Source organism: Amphimedon queenslandica, unplaced genomic scaffold (genome assembly GCF_000090795.2).
Source record: "Amphimedon queenslandica unplaced genomic scaffold, v1.1 AMPQUscaffold_12743, whole genome shotgun sequence".
In the NCBI taxonomy this organism is placed as follows: domain Eukaryota; kingdom Metazoa; phylum Porifera; class Demospongiae; order Haplosclerida; family Niphatidae; genus Amphimedon; species Amphimedon queenslandica.
In genome coordinates, this window is record NW_003547021.1 from 22,716 (window position 1) to 37,254 (window position 14,539).

Consider the following 14,539-nt stretch of genomic DNA (forward strand, 5'->3'; position numbering starts at 1 on the left):
TAATAAATAATGTTTATTATCCATAATATTATATATACATATATACCAGTATATGAAGAACCATCATTTCCTTCTGTCCCACTTGGAGTAAAGATAGCATAAGCTATACAAGTTTATTGTAATTTTTTTGTCTTAATAATAGAACTTACTAGATTTCCGTGAGTATCTTCTTCGTGCCCCTTCATCAGAACCTATGTGCAAAACAATTTTATTATAATTATGTGATAAAACTTCACATTGTTTTATTTTTGTTCAGTTGTATTAAAATTCTACATCATGCAGATGACAACATGTACATTTTATGAGAGAATGGTTTCAAACCACACAGACTCCTTCATGTACATGCACAGTGTATATATAGCTAAAATCTAATATGTCATTTAATTGGCAGAGAACAAAATTAAATTTAGTGATACACATTAATTGCTAATTAATGACACAGTGTACCTGTAGTCTGGGTGTCTGGTTCAACATAATTTTGAGGGTAGCCTATGAAAATAATTATCAAAAAAATACATTAATAAAATAGTAAGATACATACTCTGCTCCATTGGTTGTGAGGCCAATATATTGTGTTTAGCTCCTACAAGAATAATTATTCATATAAAAATCATAGGCACACTAGATTTTTAGGCTATACAATAATAACTAACTAATAAAATCAGCTGCTGCTCGGTTCATCTTTTCTACTGCATTGCATAACGTTGTCCAGTTTGCTCCTCCACATTTATCAACATCATCTAATCTCATCAACCAATTTGAAATACACTCCCTAAGTTGGCCTTCCGATTTCGTGTTGTCCGATTTGATAGTATTCAGTGTCCGATGATGCAAACCTAACTCCAGACCAAGGCCAAAAAAGCTTTCATCAGAAAACCCTCCACTCTTCAAATCATTTAATACTTCATTTAAATCTTTAATTGTTAGTCTATGGTGTGATGCTATACAAACAAATTAATGATAAATAATTATAACAATATAGTTTATGGCTTTATCTAATGTCACAAAACTTTAAATTACCAAATACATCTAGCTAAATGTATTTAGAGAGAAAAATTATCAAAATTAGCTTAAAAGATATAATTTGCGAACTACTAAATAAAGATAGCCTAATAACCAACAGCTGGAATATTTGGTGTGATTAACCATTTTTTTTAATTTAAAAAAATACATAAAAGTGTCAATTTTAATGGGCCATAATAGTATAAATATTAAACGTCAATGCACAGTCACATTATGAATGGGAATAATGTTTACTGTAAACTATTATTATTATTGTTTATACTATAATTTTTATCTTATACATGTATATAATAACGATAATGACAAGAGTGAATTTTTCACTTTGATTTCTCTCTATCATAATATAGTGTTACATGTATCAGTTATACCTTTAATGTTTATGGATGAACTCGAAATTAAAGATACTGCATCAGTCTCTAAAATAGCATTTTGATGTTCTCTGTCAAACTGCCTATTAGTAGCCACAGCAGCAGTAGAGCTGGAGTCTAAATTAAATTAATAATTACTTTTACAAAAATTACATAAAATTATTGACTGACTTATCGATAGAGGAGGAGGTGATCTGTTGATGTAAATTATTTTTGAAGGATCTATTCCAGTTAATTCAATGGGGCAATGAAGTGGCTTTTTAGCAACACCAATTTCAGCATACACTGATATATGGATACTGGAACACATAGGATTGTCTATAAACTTGTCCACTACGTATTGATGTATCTATAATAATAGATACCAGTCATACAGTGTATTATACACATGTACACTGTACATACTTGCATTGGGTATTGGTCAGGATGTACAGTCCATCCTGATTCAAGTGATGGAGTATCTTGTAGACACAACTGAAGGATACCATCAGGTTGATTGTACTTGAATATGACAAATGGTCCATCTTGTTCAGCTTTAGAATGTTTTGTCTCTAAATACTAAAAGTCTAATAAAAGACATTCTTCCTAAATTACATTACATACTTGCTGAAGGACTTCTAAATCTCTAACAACAGAAAATGTAGTCATCCATTGATTAACTTCTTTCTTTTCATGATACATCATTCCAGTGTACAGTAGAGTGACTCCTGTATAAGAATTATAAATTAAAACATAATAACTGTGACATATACCTTTGTCTTCATTTGGTTTTTGTTTCACTTCATCTTCAGTTGATTCATTGCTAACATTAGATGCACCTAATAATACAAAACTTCAGTATGAATGTGCTTAATAAATTATTCAATGCATACATACCAGAAGTAGACTCAACTTCTTGTACTTTTTGGTTAGAGTCATCAGTTACTGATTTTATTACGAAAATGAAACTTTATACAACACAATTACAGTCACACATACCTTGAGATAGTCCAGTATTTATTGGTGAGGCAGTTCTCTCACTAGTCTCTCCTGCTCCATTACCACTATCATTATGTGTGTCATCAGTTAATCCTATTATTGTCCATTATTAATAATACATGTAAAACACTATTTCCATGATACATGTACCTTCAGGTGGTGTCTCATAACCTTCCTCACTCTCACTGTCACTAGGTGTGTCTCCATTACTCATCTCAGCTACAATACCCATACAGCAGAACTGCTCACGCTTTATTGATCCGTATCTTTTCCCAACTCTAAAAGATCCTCCTTCAACTATACTGAACTGGTAAGGAGACTTCAGTGGAGCTCTCACAAACTTGAGGCAACCAGTCTGACTAGTGTTCCTTAGATCCACACAATGTTGTAGCTCTATTACCAGTGGTTTTAATAGTGCCTTAGATACTGATATTGCATATACTGCACTCACTAGCATAGTACCTTTGGGTACCTTAAAATTACCACCAGCTAGTGCAGTAACAGCTACTTCAGTATCCTTGGACACTGCTCCTTGAGGACACTCTAATCTAAATCCATATTTCTTCCATTGGAGTGAGCGAGACCTGTCTCCTTGTAGGATAAAGAGCTTCTGTCCAGCTATAATGACACTAGAGTCTAGTGAATCTAAAACAATACAGACACATCATATCTACTACCAGTATAGTACACACATAATCATTCACACGTGTACATGTACATGAATAATTTACCCATTGAAGGGATCAGGTAATTAAATTGTAGTCCAATGGAACTAGTCTCTTTGATAGGTTGCTTGAGGACCCTCTCTTGTCTTTCCTTCACTAGTTTGGCTATGATCAACTCCTTTTCCTTAAGATCTATAAATTAATAGAATATTAATAACTATTATTGATTGATGATGATACACTAACCAGTAATGATCTGTTTCTCATTCTGTGATTGTTCCTCTACTTGTGATGTCAGTTTGGCTATAACTTTGTCTTTCTCAGTAATGAGATTTTGATTGTCATCTATACACAATAAAAATATTGTCTCATCTAATACATGCTGCGTGTATAGTTAACTAACCAATAATGATCTGCTTCTCCTTGAGATATTGTTCCTCCTTCTCTTGCATTAGTTCAGTTACATCAGTAAATTTTAATTTAAGTATCTCATAATCTTCTACATTAATAAAATATTTTTTTCATAATAATATTATGTACTGATGATACACTAACCAGTAATAATCTGTTTCTTCTCCTCTAATTGTGTCTTCTCTTTCAATATATCAGCTATATATTCATCATTATGAGCAAGTGTTGCTTTAAGCTTCTTGTGATTTTCTAGATAATCAACTAATAATTGTCATTTGCACTATGTATAGTAGCCCCATAAAAACAAGTACATGAATGTACATGTGTAATGTTCTGCCTATGGTGGTCGGGGGTGGTCAGGGGTGGTCAGGGCAACCACCTCAACAAATGAACCAACCAGTTCATCACTTGGACCAACCATGCAATTAATACTCATAACCATACATAAAGCATGACATTGTAGTCTACTATTATGGTGTAAATAAATTTAAAATTAACAGTATTAGTCTCCAACCACCTCTAATTTTTTTTCTAGGCAGCTAGAACCCTGATGTATAAATATTTTCACATAGTCATCTGAATCGAGTACATAATACCATTACAAATTCCAATAGTATTGTACATTGTGTCAAAAATTTCCGGGGATAAATTTTATCTAAAACCTTTCTTGTATTTGTGATTCTATCGATTCATACACGTATAATACTATGGAAAGTGGAAGCACATAGCAAACAAAACACCCTAAAAATTGATAATAATTATTTTTTTCAAGATGAAAATCTACTACACAGCCCAAAATGGGCAGAAATTATTATACTTGGTGTTTCCAGCAATTGGCAGTATACATGTAGCTGCATAAAGCCAATGATATGTCACTGACCGGGTGCAGAGTGTATCATTAATCTCACAATAAGTATCTACTCTTGATACAGTACAGTAGTAATATAATCATGCACACTATACCATAAAATGGGAAATTTTCACTTGTATAAATAGTTGTGCGATAAAAAATCATGTTGAAAATAATTCGTTGTTGCTCCCTGCCCACAAAATTGCTAAAATTTATAATTATTAAACTTGATTATTTTCACCCATAAAGCACGAGGAATCAAAGATAATGGAGGACTATGAAGTAGAGCTGTCTGTTCGAGGATATCACATTTATCAAGATATATAAACGCCGGTTGTTGGAGAGGAACTTAACTGTATGAGAGAGCCAATAAATTCACAAGACAGATATGCTGTAGCTGTACAGTAAAAGGCAGTACTGTCATAGGCTATCTTCCCAGGAAAGTATCAAAGATGTGCTCTATTTTCTTAATAATAGGTGAATCTATTACCTGTATTGCCTTAGGATCAATTTCAGCAGAAAGAGAACCACCAGGACTAGAAAGAACCTTTTAAAGTGCTGCGTGATAGACATTTTTATACTACTACTGACCCCGTCCTTTTCTACCATAGCTTTAATTATTCGTGTATTATAAAATTTTGTTGCTGTATTTATACGCTTTATATAAATTTTATTTTGAAATAATTTCGTGGATGAGCTGATCAACGAATGCTTATATAGGACAAAAAATTTCCCTTTTAGGGTATTATACAAGTACATGTATACATACATGTATGTACAGGTACATAGTAATTTCATGGGTCTTAAATTTTGACTAACAATACATGTATCAATAATACTTGACAGGTAAATTCAGTACAAGAATGAAAATATCCTAATTCAGGCTTTGCATATAGCAAGCAATAAGACAGGCCAGCCCAATTAAGTCTTCCCTAGACCCCATCTCAGATAAACTATAAATAACTGTACTAGTCTATTACATTTACATACCATTAATTGATTGAAGATGTCGTTGAAGATCCTGTTCTCGTTCCCTGGCCCGTTGAATTTCCTTCTCTCTTTCTTGTCCTTGTTGCTGTGCTTGTTGAAGTTGTCGTTCTCTTCCTTGAAGTTGTTGCTGTAGTCTGTTTCTAACTTGTTCCTTTTCTCTTCTCTCCTCCTGTAGTTCCCTTTCCCTTTCTTGTAGTACACGTGTCAGACGGTCTATATCTTCAGATTGAAATGCTTCCCATTCTTTTCTCCTTTCGTGTAGTTCCTCTTGATACTGGTCCAGAGGTATTATACTAGTAGACCAATCATTATTACTAGTATATCCTATACAGTAACACAATAGTTGAATTAATGACAAGTACATGTACATGTATAATATAATTAATATAATATCAGCTACTACTGTATAGTGGAAAGCACTGATTATTAATTAAATTCATTTATATAATTATTTTGAATTATTATGTCAGTTAATAAAGATAATCTGGTGAAATAATATCCTATACCAAAAGGCTATACTGTTAATTTATAATTATTATATTCAATATGTACAAATTGTGTATATTCAATACATTTGTATTTACATGTACTCACTGAGTTCAATAACTGGTGTATCAGTGTATGACGTGGCTCCTCCAAACACAATTATCCAGTTAGTGGTTGGAGACACACTCCACAATGAGAGAGAATGACTCCATCTATCAGTGACATACTTTGGTATATTAAACTATAAAGGAGGATTATAATAAATATAATTTGTAATATTCATTGTCACGTACTGTACATGTACATGTACATGTATTGTTATTAAAATTTGATTAACTCATTCCTCAATAGTTTGTCCAAAACCATAAACTCCACCCAAAATGTCTAAACCACACCCACAATATAATGTTATACTTACCAGTTCCTTCCATGATTTATTTTTAATATCAAATATCCAAAGATCAGAAGTAACACATCCACCCACCACTAGTAGGTGTGGTCCTGAGCTAGTGTTAATCAATACACTGGAATGATCACATCTTTCCTTAGGCCATTGTACTGATCCTCCAGGATTAGATAACTTTAAAAAATTCTAAAATAAAAAAAATTAATTATCATAAAAAAGATTCATACAGGCTCATGAATAATAATAGTAATTAATGTAATTATACTAATAATACACTCACCACTGATGTATCAGTAAAATTAAGAATATATACATTGTTACTCCATCCATTAGTGAGACCTCCAAATAATATAGCACTGGAATTATTAATTGATGTTAAAGTGAAGATTCTAATAGGAGGTGGTCTGTCTCCAGTGACAGTTGGTGATATCCAATCACCTAAAATAATAAATATATATAATATAATTAATGATCAGTTTGTTGATTATAAATAAAATACATTATTAATATTATTATGTGTCGTTATACTGACCTGATGAGAGTTTATAAAAATGTATTTCATTATTAGTACCAATACCCTGATACTGGGCACCAGGTTGATCTGGTGCATTATTAGAAGACGGTCCCTCTCCTCCAATTACTACAAGATAGTCCTCACCGTTCACTTTTATTGCTATCATGTCACAGCGGTCCTTCATCCTAGGACCATGACGAGATGTAGTAGGAGAGAGTTCCTTCCAATTGAAGGTATCAACATTAAAACTGTATAAAATATAAAATATTATATAATATTTATCAGTAACTATCATGTTTACCTGTATAAACTATTATGATGACAGTCATCATGACCACAACCGCCTCCAAAATAAAATATTTCATTTCCAATGGCAGCAGCTGCATAGCTAATAACACCCAGTGGAGGATTACCAGTGGTGAGTTTCTGCTCCCGCCTACCAGTCACTAAGTGGTACACCTCCATCACAGAACACATTGATTTCTTCTTTTCATTATTATGTACTTCAGGGAGATCAGGCTGCCACCCACCCCATATATACACGTAGTCTCCTACCCGTACAGAGGAGTGGTGTCTCCTCTCCACTGGTTGATAGTCTATAGATAACAAGAGGTAACAGTAACTGACTAACTGAATGATACACTAATAGTGACTGACCTTTTCCAGGACCTTTAGCTGCCATTTTGTTACGAGGTACCTTAAGGAGACAATTGTTTGCGGGTATTTAATTTAGCGAATTTCGCGCTAATTTTAATTTCTTCATTGAAAGTGGGTGTGGTCACAATGAATAAAATGGCGGCCGTCAGCAAGTCAGAACTTACTTGCAGGAAACGGTCAGCAAAATAATACTAAACTGCTGCTCAAAGACTTCTCTAGCAGTTAGCCTAGGTTAGCAAAGCAGATGACAATCTTCTTCGTTCAGTGACTGCTTCTAACTGTAAGCAAGATAACTTTACATGTTAATGGCTTCAGAGTCAGTGATGAAGCAATCTAAGCAAGATTAATGCAACAAGATCTACTGTGTTTAGACTTTGTGCAATTGCTTTGCTTGCTCATACATGTAGATCACAGCAGATAATCTATAACTTGCTTAGGCTCGCCCCTTTAACTCTTCTAGGAGTATATTAATACCAAATGATCAAAAACGCTAAATTAAGTACCAGCCAAATGTCAGTTTCATGAAAATCGCTAAAATAAGTACACGCTAACAATTGTCTCCTTAAGGTAACGCCCACAAGCACATTTCTCCGCATACTCTCCGCCTGAGTACGTAATCTTCAACCACGTGCTCCTACTCAAAATGAAGGTATTAAAAAGTTAATGTTTCATTATTTCTTTTCTTCCCTAGATAGCCATAGAGGGTTACTGTCATGGGAAGTTAGACCTTATTTATGATAAACTACTCAAAATCCAAGAGAGAGAAGGAATTAAAATAGATCTATTACTCTGTTGTGGTGATTTCCAAGTCAGTGGGCTCCTAGGGGCGGGGCGAGACTAGTAGGCTCCATTTTGTGTTCATTTCAGTATAAGACCCACTGCAGGCAATTAGAGATCAAGATGATCTTAACTGTATGGCAGTCCCTGACAAGTATAAGGAAATCGGATCCTTCCACAAAGTAAATAGATAAATGATGATACCATTGGTACATAATAACTAATTAATACTGAGGGGTGGGGCTATGGGTGGAGCTTACATTTTACATTATACCTTTTAAATTAGTGTTAGGGTTTGTGGGTGGAGCATTTGTTCCCTTGGCTTTGGATTGAACTTGATGTATTTGATTAGTAATTTTAACTATAATTCCTATTTATATTCAAAATGCTAGAAACCTCTACTCCATCAAGTTCACTGGTAAGAAAGAGAGGACATTTTACAATAAGAGGGTGTTGTGTGGTTGCTATGGTAACCCATATCTGTTCCATTACAGATAAATCTTCTTTATGGTGAAGATGATGATGAGAAGGTTAGGCCTCCTTTGACAATACAGCCACCATCTTCCCCCAGACCAACACACAGAGCTGTTAAATCTAAAAGAGCTTCATCAATAGGTAAATCAATACTATGACAAAATTTGTGAAAACTTTATATATTTACAGTATTTTATTATTTTATTATTTTTAGTACGTTCTCCATATTTGGCAGCTGTTGCTCCACCACGTCAATCTGTTGTACCTCATCACTCTCCATCAACTAAAAGATCATCACCAGTCAAAGGTAGAGTGTATTTATTTATTTATTTTATTTTATTTATTTATTTATGTTAATTATAAACAGCTACACAAGTTTACAAAAATGGATTATTTGTACCTATTAAAAGAAAGTCAGCTTCAAACAAAGGTAGTACAAGTCTATTATTTATTAATTAATTTATTATTATTATTATTATTATTATTATTATTATTATGTAGCAACTGATGTTGATTCTACAGTGGATTATGCTGGTAAAACTGCACTGGATCTTCGTGATGAGCTAACGGCAATGAAGAAGAACCTATCAGCCACTGAAGAACAAAGAGACATATTCAGAGGAGAAGTGATAAAATCATAAACAATTAGTGAAGAAAGACAAAGAGATAGAGGATCTTATAATGAGTGGTCATGTTAGCACTAGAGACAGAGCTAGGATCAACACTGGGAATAAACCTGATGTACTTTTAGTTAGGAGTTCTAATTAATGCACAGCATGTGCTTGTACCGTATAAGTAGTTTTTTGAGGGAATTATATTTCGCAAAATCTGCTAAAATTCCAATTTGTGGATTTTAATTTTGTGAATTCTACCATGTGTGCCATGCGGGTACCGTATTAAAGTGATTTTTGCGGATTTTAATTTCGCAAATCAGGAGAGAATCTGTAAAATTTGCAACCCTCGAAAAAAGCACTTATACGGTATGTACATTGTATGTGCACTTTAAGTTCCTTTTTATCAGCATCAGAAAATTTACCAAAATTAATAAAGAGTTCTTTCCCAGTATTTTAGGATATTTTTTGGCCAAGTATTGCATGCTTTATAGTATAGGCCACGTACAATGTTAGGTGAGTTGATTGTGAGCAAATTTAAAACTTCACAAAAATTCCAATTTTGATTGGAATCAGCTTAAACTTTCTACAAAACGTAAGAACATGTACTGTAGCTACTGTTTATGTATCAGAATAAATTACAAAACTTAGTAGATTCTCCACTTTTCAATTTTGTCAAAATTTGGCCTGGGACCCTATACTGTTATTTGCCCAATTTTTGAGCAACTTAAAAAAATTATATAAATAATAATTTTAGTCATTTTGGCAAAATACCTTGTACTCTAGCTGGCCAAATTTTCAAACAACCATTGTTTAGAATAATTTATACATATGTAGATCTATACGTGTAGCTGTACCTGTACATGTACGTGTTGTATTTATTTTAGATGGTGGAGCACAATAATATTTCTCATTGATACAAGGAGCAGCAATATCAGCACTAGTACAAATGGAATCAGTAAGAGAAGTAGAGAGGGAGGGACAAGAGAGAAATGGAGAGTTACGGTCCTTATGGATGAGAATACATTTTACATCCTCATGTACATTATTCATAGACTGTTGATGAGAAAAGTAAAGAAATTGAGAAACTGAGAGAAGAGATGACAAGTATCACTCAGAAACACAATGAAGAATACAAAGGTATACTCAATACTCATTAATGCGTATTTTCACATGTACATGTGTCTGTGTACAAATATTTTTGGAATGTGGAGAATTAAATTTTGTGAGTTAAGGATTAATTGAAAGCGTAAAATAAAAATGAAGTTCATGCATGACTATAATACATACATTATGCTTCAGTAACTATCAATACTGCAGAACTTTAATCAGCAAACCATAATTATTTGCAATGAAAAATTAACCAAAATTAACTGGCTGTATGATATTGTTGTTTTAGGTTATTAATTGTCCTTCACAGAAGAGGTAACTACCATAATTAGAAAAGGAGCAGAATGAGGTACATGTACATGTATAATAATATCATTATGTACATTACTATCTTATTTCTGCCCCTCTCCTTCTCTCTCTCCTCTATTCCCCACCAGTTGATTCAGTACTTGCAGATTTGGTTAAGACCACTGTAAGAGACAAGTGTTTATCACTCACTATGAGAAAATACAGAGACAAATAATTATTAATGGGCATACAACAACTGTACTAAAATTCTTTTGGATATTATGCTAGAAGTGAAAGTTAACTTATTATTATGAAAATTTTATTGAAATAAAATTTCAAAATTAATTTTAATCAAATGTGACCCGATACGAGAAAACCAGGCTATATGCTCCAAAATTGAAAATTGAGATTTATGGTTTTCTTAATTAAGCAAAGTTTTTCCTATCTTTTGGTCCTTCTTCCATGTCATTTGACACATCTAGTGCTGAGTAATGCTTATTTATGCAACAAGAAGTCTAAACGAATGAAATTGAGTTGCAGCCATTTTTATCATTATATCTTGCATTATTTACATGGTACACAACAAAAAGAAAGGTCTGTAAATGACCTCTTTCAAGTTCTTTTAGGGCAAGCTTGGTATCAAATGAATGGAAATTCTTTATACAATATATTTTTGGTATAATCTCAGTTTTGATAAGGTACCGCTGTCACAACTTTAAGAAGCCATATCTCCAATTGATAATTCCCGCAGATAGCCTGGTTTTCTCATATTGGGTCACAAATTTCAAAAAATTAAAGACTTAGAATAACCATAAGAATACAAAGGAAGAAAAATCGATGAATCCATTGGCAAGCAACAAAGCTAAAAATTAGTCTATAATTGCAACATGTTTACTAAATACTTTCGTTTATTTCTTTTATAATGTCAGACATTGTTGGACGCTGTTTGTAGTTCTCTATCAGACAACGTTCAACGAGGTTCTTCAATGTCGGCCTCTTAATAGCTTTAATCTGAGCCTCTCCTCTGGGAACTGACAAAGAACCATCTCAATAAGGCAGACACCATAACTGAAGACATCCATTGCAGGAGAGTGCTGCCTTGGATTGACTGCTTCAGGTGCTGAATAGACAGGATTACCAGGATTGCATGTTCTAGCAAGAGGTTGGAGACTAACTCTACCATAATCAGATACTTTAGCCCTCCATCCTCCTATCATTGGTTGAAGGAGTACATTAGCACTGCTGACATCTCTATGTAGTATAGGATGAGGCTTGAAGAGATGAAGGTAATTGAGAGCACAGGCTACATCTAAGCTGATGTTTAGTACAGCATGATAGGCCAGTCCTCCAGTCTCTAATTCCTTTCTTAGGCTGGTGGGCATTAGCTCTGTCAGGATGATTGGATTACCCTCTGTAGTGGCTCCCAAGAACTGAAGGAGGTTAGGACGACATATTTTAGAAGCAATATTCATTTCACGAGAGAATTTCGTAATGTTATGAGTAGTGTTGTTCTAGTTCTTATTTTTCAAATAGTTCTAGTTTTAGTTCTAGTTCTGAGCCTTTAATTTGCTTAGTCCTAGTTCTAGTTCTGGTTCCAAAATTGTAGTTTGTATAGTTCTAGTTCCTTATCAGTACTTTGTTTAGTTCTAGTTATAGTTCTAGTTCCAAGCATATACTCTACATAGTTTTAGTTCTAGTTCTAGTTTTAAGCTACTAGTTTCCATAGTTCTAGTGTAGTTCTAGTTCTAGTTTAGTTCTATTTCCTTCATTTTGACCCTTTTTTCAATGATTTAAGCTCTAATCAAGGCAGTTGGCAACATTTTATGCAGTAAATAGCATATAGTTCTAGCATTAGTTCCATAAAATTAATAGTTCTAGTTCTAATTCTAGTACCAACATCAATTTACAAATAGTTCTAGTTCTAGTTATAGTTCAGAGAAGAGTTAGCTATTAGTTCTAGTTCTAGTTATAGTTCTATAGCTAGAAAACCGTTAGTTTAGTTATAGTTTTAGTTCTTGGAACTAGAACTAGCTAAAAATAATGGAACTAAATGACTTTTTAGTTCTAGTTCCAAAGAACTAGAACAACACTAGTTATGAGGAGAGATGACGATTTCGTAGAGACACTTTGCAGCAACCTTAATGAGGAGAGATGACAATTTCGTAGAGACACTTTGCAGCAACCTTAATGAGGAGAGATGACGATTTCGTAGAGACACTTTGCAGCAACCTTAATGAGGAGAGATGACGATTTCGTAGAGACACTTTGCAGCAACCTTGAGACCACAAAAACCAGCCACTTTGACCTCTCCCCACCCTTCTTTACCAAGGACTACCCCTGTCATTGTAAATTCTCTTCTATTCACTAATTCTACTATTTCTTGCACAAATTCCTGGGAACTCTCAGTGAGACTCTTAGACCCCAACACTGAGAGCTGGAGGGTTGTCAAACCTTGCTAGATCGAGAGAGGAGCAAAAAGACGAGAAAGAGAGGGGGTGAGAGGGAGGGAGAGAATGAAAGATAAAGAATTAAAAATGAGTAAAAATAAATAGAACAAAGCAATGGCAAAATTTCTTCATAAGTACATGTACATTGTACATATGCACACATGATAATTTACATGCACATCTACATTACATTACATGTACATGTAAAATGGCGGATAATAAGCACCTGTGTTCGCAGCTGTGACTTACGATTTGGTCCGACAACTGTCTACCAAATCTCCTCAAACACTTTACTGTGACTTCTTTTCTAGTAACAGAATTATTAATAACTTTTAATAACTAGCCACACCCACTTTATGAGTCTTGTCTATTTGATCAGTTAAGCTTGAGAAAAAACTGGAGGCGTCCTAGAAAGTAGGCACGGTCAAATAGGATTTGATTTTGTGATGTACCTGGTGTTCTAAGATGTTGATGGGTTGACCCTCTTGTTTCAAGTTCTTCCAGAAAAGATCAGGGGTATAGTATTGTAGATTAAGAAGATGACCAAGATACACTAGGATACTGTAAAAGAGAGAGAGAGAGAGAAAGGATAGTACAAAAATGGAAAGAAAAATTCATTAGTTACTTTTAAAAGCAAATACATGTATATTATTGATAATTATCGTATAGCGAGTTTATTGTGGCCAAAATTTCCAAGAGTATATCATTTTTACTAGGCAGTATAAGTGAATGATATCTGATGAGTGAATTTAATCATAAATCATTATGTTTAAAATTTTCACAAAAGCCAAATTGCATGCATGAGCTGATTTGTGTTATTGAAATAATTATTACAAATATTTAACGAACAACAAAATTAATAAACAACAAGATGCCCATTAGAAGTATCACAAACACACAAGAATCCATTTTTGTTAAATGCTAATCCAAAAGGATAGCTAAATTGATCAACATTTCTGCCTTCACTTCCAAAACAGCTAACAAACACACCATCACTTGTGAAGACTGATATACGAGCATTACCCCATTCACTAACATACACTAGACCATTAGCTGCAGTGTCTATTGCTATATTATTTGGCTTTTCAAGCTGACCAGGACCAGATCCATAAGTACCAAACTGACCCACAAACTTTCCATCTGCAGAGAACTTCTGAATGTGATGATTATCACTATCAGCAACATACACTAATCCTTGATTGTCAATAGCTATGTCATATGGAGACTGAAACTGTCCATTAGCCGATCCTCTACTACCAAATAAATGAGAGAAGGTTAGATCAGGATTCAAGACTTATATACGATGATTATTTGCATCAGCAATATATACCTGTCCTGTTATAGGAAAAATGGATATACCATGAGGAGAATTGAATTGTAATAGTCCGCTGCCCTCCTCACCAACTGATGCTATAAGGTCTCCATCCATGCTTATCTTCTGGATCCTGTGCTTATCAGATACAAGAATGGGGATCCTCTAGAGT

The 14,539-nt window shown here is 33.8% G+C and overlaps 3 protein-coding genes and 3 long non-coding RNA genes across 13 annotated transcripts; 1 reads left to right on the forward strand and 5 right to left on the reverse strand.

Moving 5' to 3' along the window:
• Nucleotides 1-99: 99 nt before the first annotated feature.
• On the reverse strand, nucleotides 100-2,921 carry LOC109586924 (uncharacterized). The gene is made up of 12 exons (XM_020003142.1): nucleotides 2,520-2,921; nucleotides 2,370-2,462; nucleotides 2,268-2,321; nucleotides 2,144-2,209; nucleotides 1,995-2,098; nucleotides 1,797-1,949; nucleotides 1,563-1,740; nucleotides 1,392-1,508; nucleotides 654-941; nucleotides 542-583; nucleotides 448-489; nucleotides 100-191 (listed from the first exon to the last, which is right to left on the reverse strand). The coding sequence occupies exons 1-12, from the start codon at nucleotides 2,824-2,826 to the stop codon at nucleotides 133-135; spliced, it is 1,503 nt and encodes a 500-aa protein (XP_019858701.1). The 5' UTR covers nucleotides 2,827-2,921; the 3' UTR covers nucleotides 100-132.
• A 40-nt stretch (nucleotides 2,922-2,961) lies between these two features.
• Nucleotides 2,962-3,142, reverse strand: LOC109586925 (uncharacterized). Its single transcript, XR_002187293.1, has 2 exons — nucleotides 3,101-3,142; nucleotides 2,962-3,014 (listed from the first exon to the last, which is right to left on the reverse strand). It is a non-coding gene; the product is annotated as an uncharacterized LOC109586925 (long non-coding RNA).
• Nucleotides 3,143-3,596: 454 nt separating this feature from the next.
• LOC109586921 (uncharacterized) lies at nucleotides 3,597-5,899 on the reverse strand. Its single transcript, XR_002187290.1, has 3 exons — nucleotides 5,880-5,899; nucleotides 5,286-5,609; nucleotides 3,597-3,694 (listed from the first exon to the last, which is right to left on the reverse strand). It is a non-coding gene; the product is annotated as an uncharacterized LOC109586921 (long non-coding RNA).
• A 2,052-nt stretch (nucleotides 5,900-7,951) lies between these two features.
• LOC109586926 (uncharacterized) lies at nucleotides 7,952-10,904 on the forward strand. 8 transcript variants are annotated; one of them, XR_002187297.1, is made up of 12 exons: nucleotides 7,962-7,997; nucleotides 8,040-8,156; nucleotides 8,216-8,307; nucleotides 8,412-8,543; nucleotides 8,620-8,740; nucleotides 8,814-8,906; nucleotides 8,967-9,029; nucleotides 9,101-9,726; nucleotides 10,098-10,168; nucleotides 10,266-10,350; nucleotides 10,610-10,669; nucleotides 10,758-10,904. XR_002187297.1 is itself a non-coding variant. In XM_020003143.1 (7 exons), the coding sequence occupies exons 3-7, from the start codon at nucleotides 8,511-8,513 to the stop codon at nucleotides 9,238-9,240; spliced, it is 450 nt and encodes a 149-aa protein (XP_019858702.1). In that variant the 5' UTR covers nucleotides 7,962-7,997; nucleotides 8,040-8,307; nucleotides 8,412-8,510; the 3' UTR covers nucleotides 9,241-9,391. The 8 variants fall into 8 exon arrangements, 1 of the variants encoding a protein (XP_019858702.1); XR_002187298.1 differs by having other exon boundaries at nucleotides 8,233-8,307; XR_002187299.1 differs by having other exon boundaries at nucleotides 8,233-8,307; nucleotides 8,518-8,543.
• Nucleotides 10,905-11,591: 687 nt separating this feature from the next.
• On the reverse strand, nucleotides 11,592-12,080 carry LOC105314611 (seven transmembrane domain-containing tyrosine-protein kinase 1-like). The gene has a single exon (XM_011408885.1). The coding sequence runs from the start codon at nucleotides 12,078-12,080 to the stop codon at nucleotides 11,592-11,594; it is 489 nt and encodes a 162-aa protein (XP_011407187.1).
• Nucleotides 12,081-12,702: 622 nt separating this feature from the next.
• On the reverse strand, nucleotides 12,703-13,615 carry LOC109586920 (uncharacterized). Its single transcript, XR_002187289.1, has 5 exons — nucleotides 13,508-13,615; nucleotides 13,409-13,462; nucleotides 13,282-13,362; nucleotides 12,884-13,063; nucleotides 12,703-12,837 (listed from the first exon to the last, which is right to left on the reverse strand). It is a non-coding gene; the product is annotated as an uncharacterized LOC109586920 (long non-coding RNA).
• Between the last annotated feature and the right edge of the window lie 924 nt (nucleotides 13,616-14,539).

What these genes read in the sequence shown, in the direction of transcription:
- LOC109586924 (XM_020003142.1), bottom strand. Translation starts at nt 2,826, where the DNA reads ATGCTAGTGAGTGCAGTATATGCAATATCAGTATCTAAGGCACTATTA. An exon ending in ATTTAGAAGTCCTTCAGCAA is followed by an intron (nt 1,950 to 1,994) that starts GTATGTAATGTA and finishes TTAGACTTTTAG; the next exon opens with TATTTAGAGACAAAACATTC. An exon ending in ACCTCCTCCTCTATCGATAA is followed by an intron (nt 1,509 to 1,562) that starts GTCAGTCAATAA and finishes AATTTAATTTAG; the next exon opens with ACTCCAGCTCTACTGCTGCT.
- LOC109586926 (XM_020003143.1), top strand. Translation starts at nt 8,511, where the DNA reads ATGCTAGAAACCTCTACTCCATCAAGTTCACTG. An exon ending in CTACTCCATCAAGTTCACTG is followed by an intron (nt 8,544 to 8,619) that starts GTAAGAAAGAGA and finishes GTTCCATTACAG; the next exon opens with ATAAATCTTCTTTATGGTGA. An exon ending in AAAGTCAGCTTCAAACAAAG is followed by an intron (nt 9,030 to 9,100) that starts GTAGTACAAGTC and finishes ATTATTATGTAG; the next exon opens with CAACTGATGTTGATTCTACA.
- LOC105314611 (XM_011408885.1), bottom strand. Translation starts at nt 12,080, where the DNA reads ATGAATATTGCTTCTAAAATATGTCGTCCTAACCTCCTTCAGTTCTTG.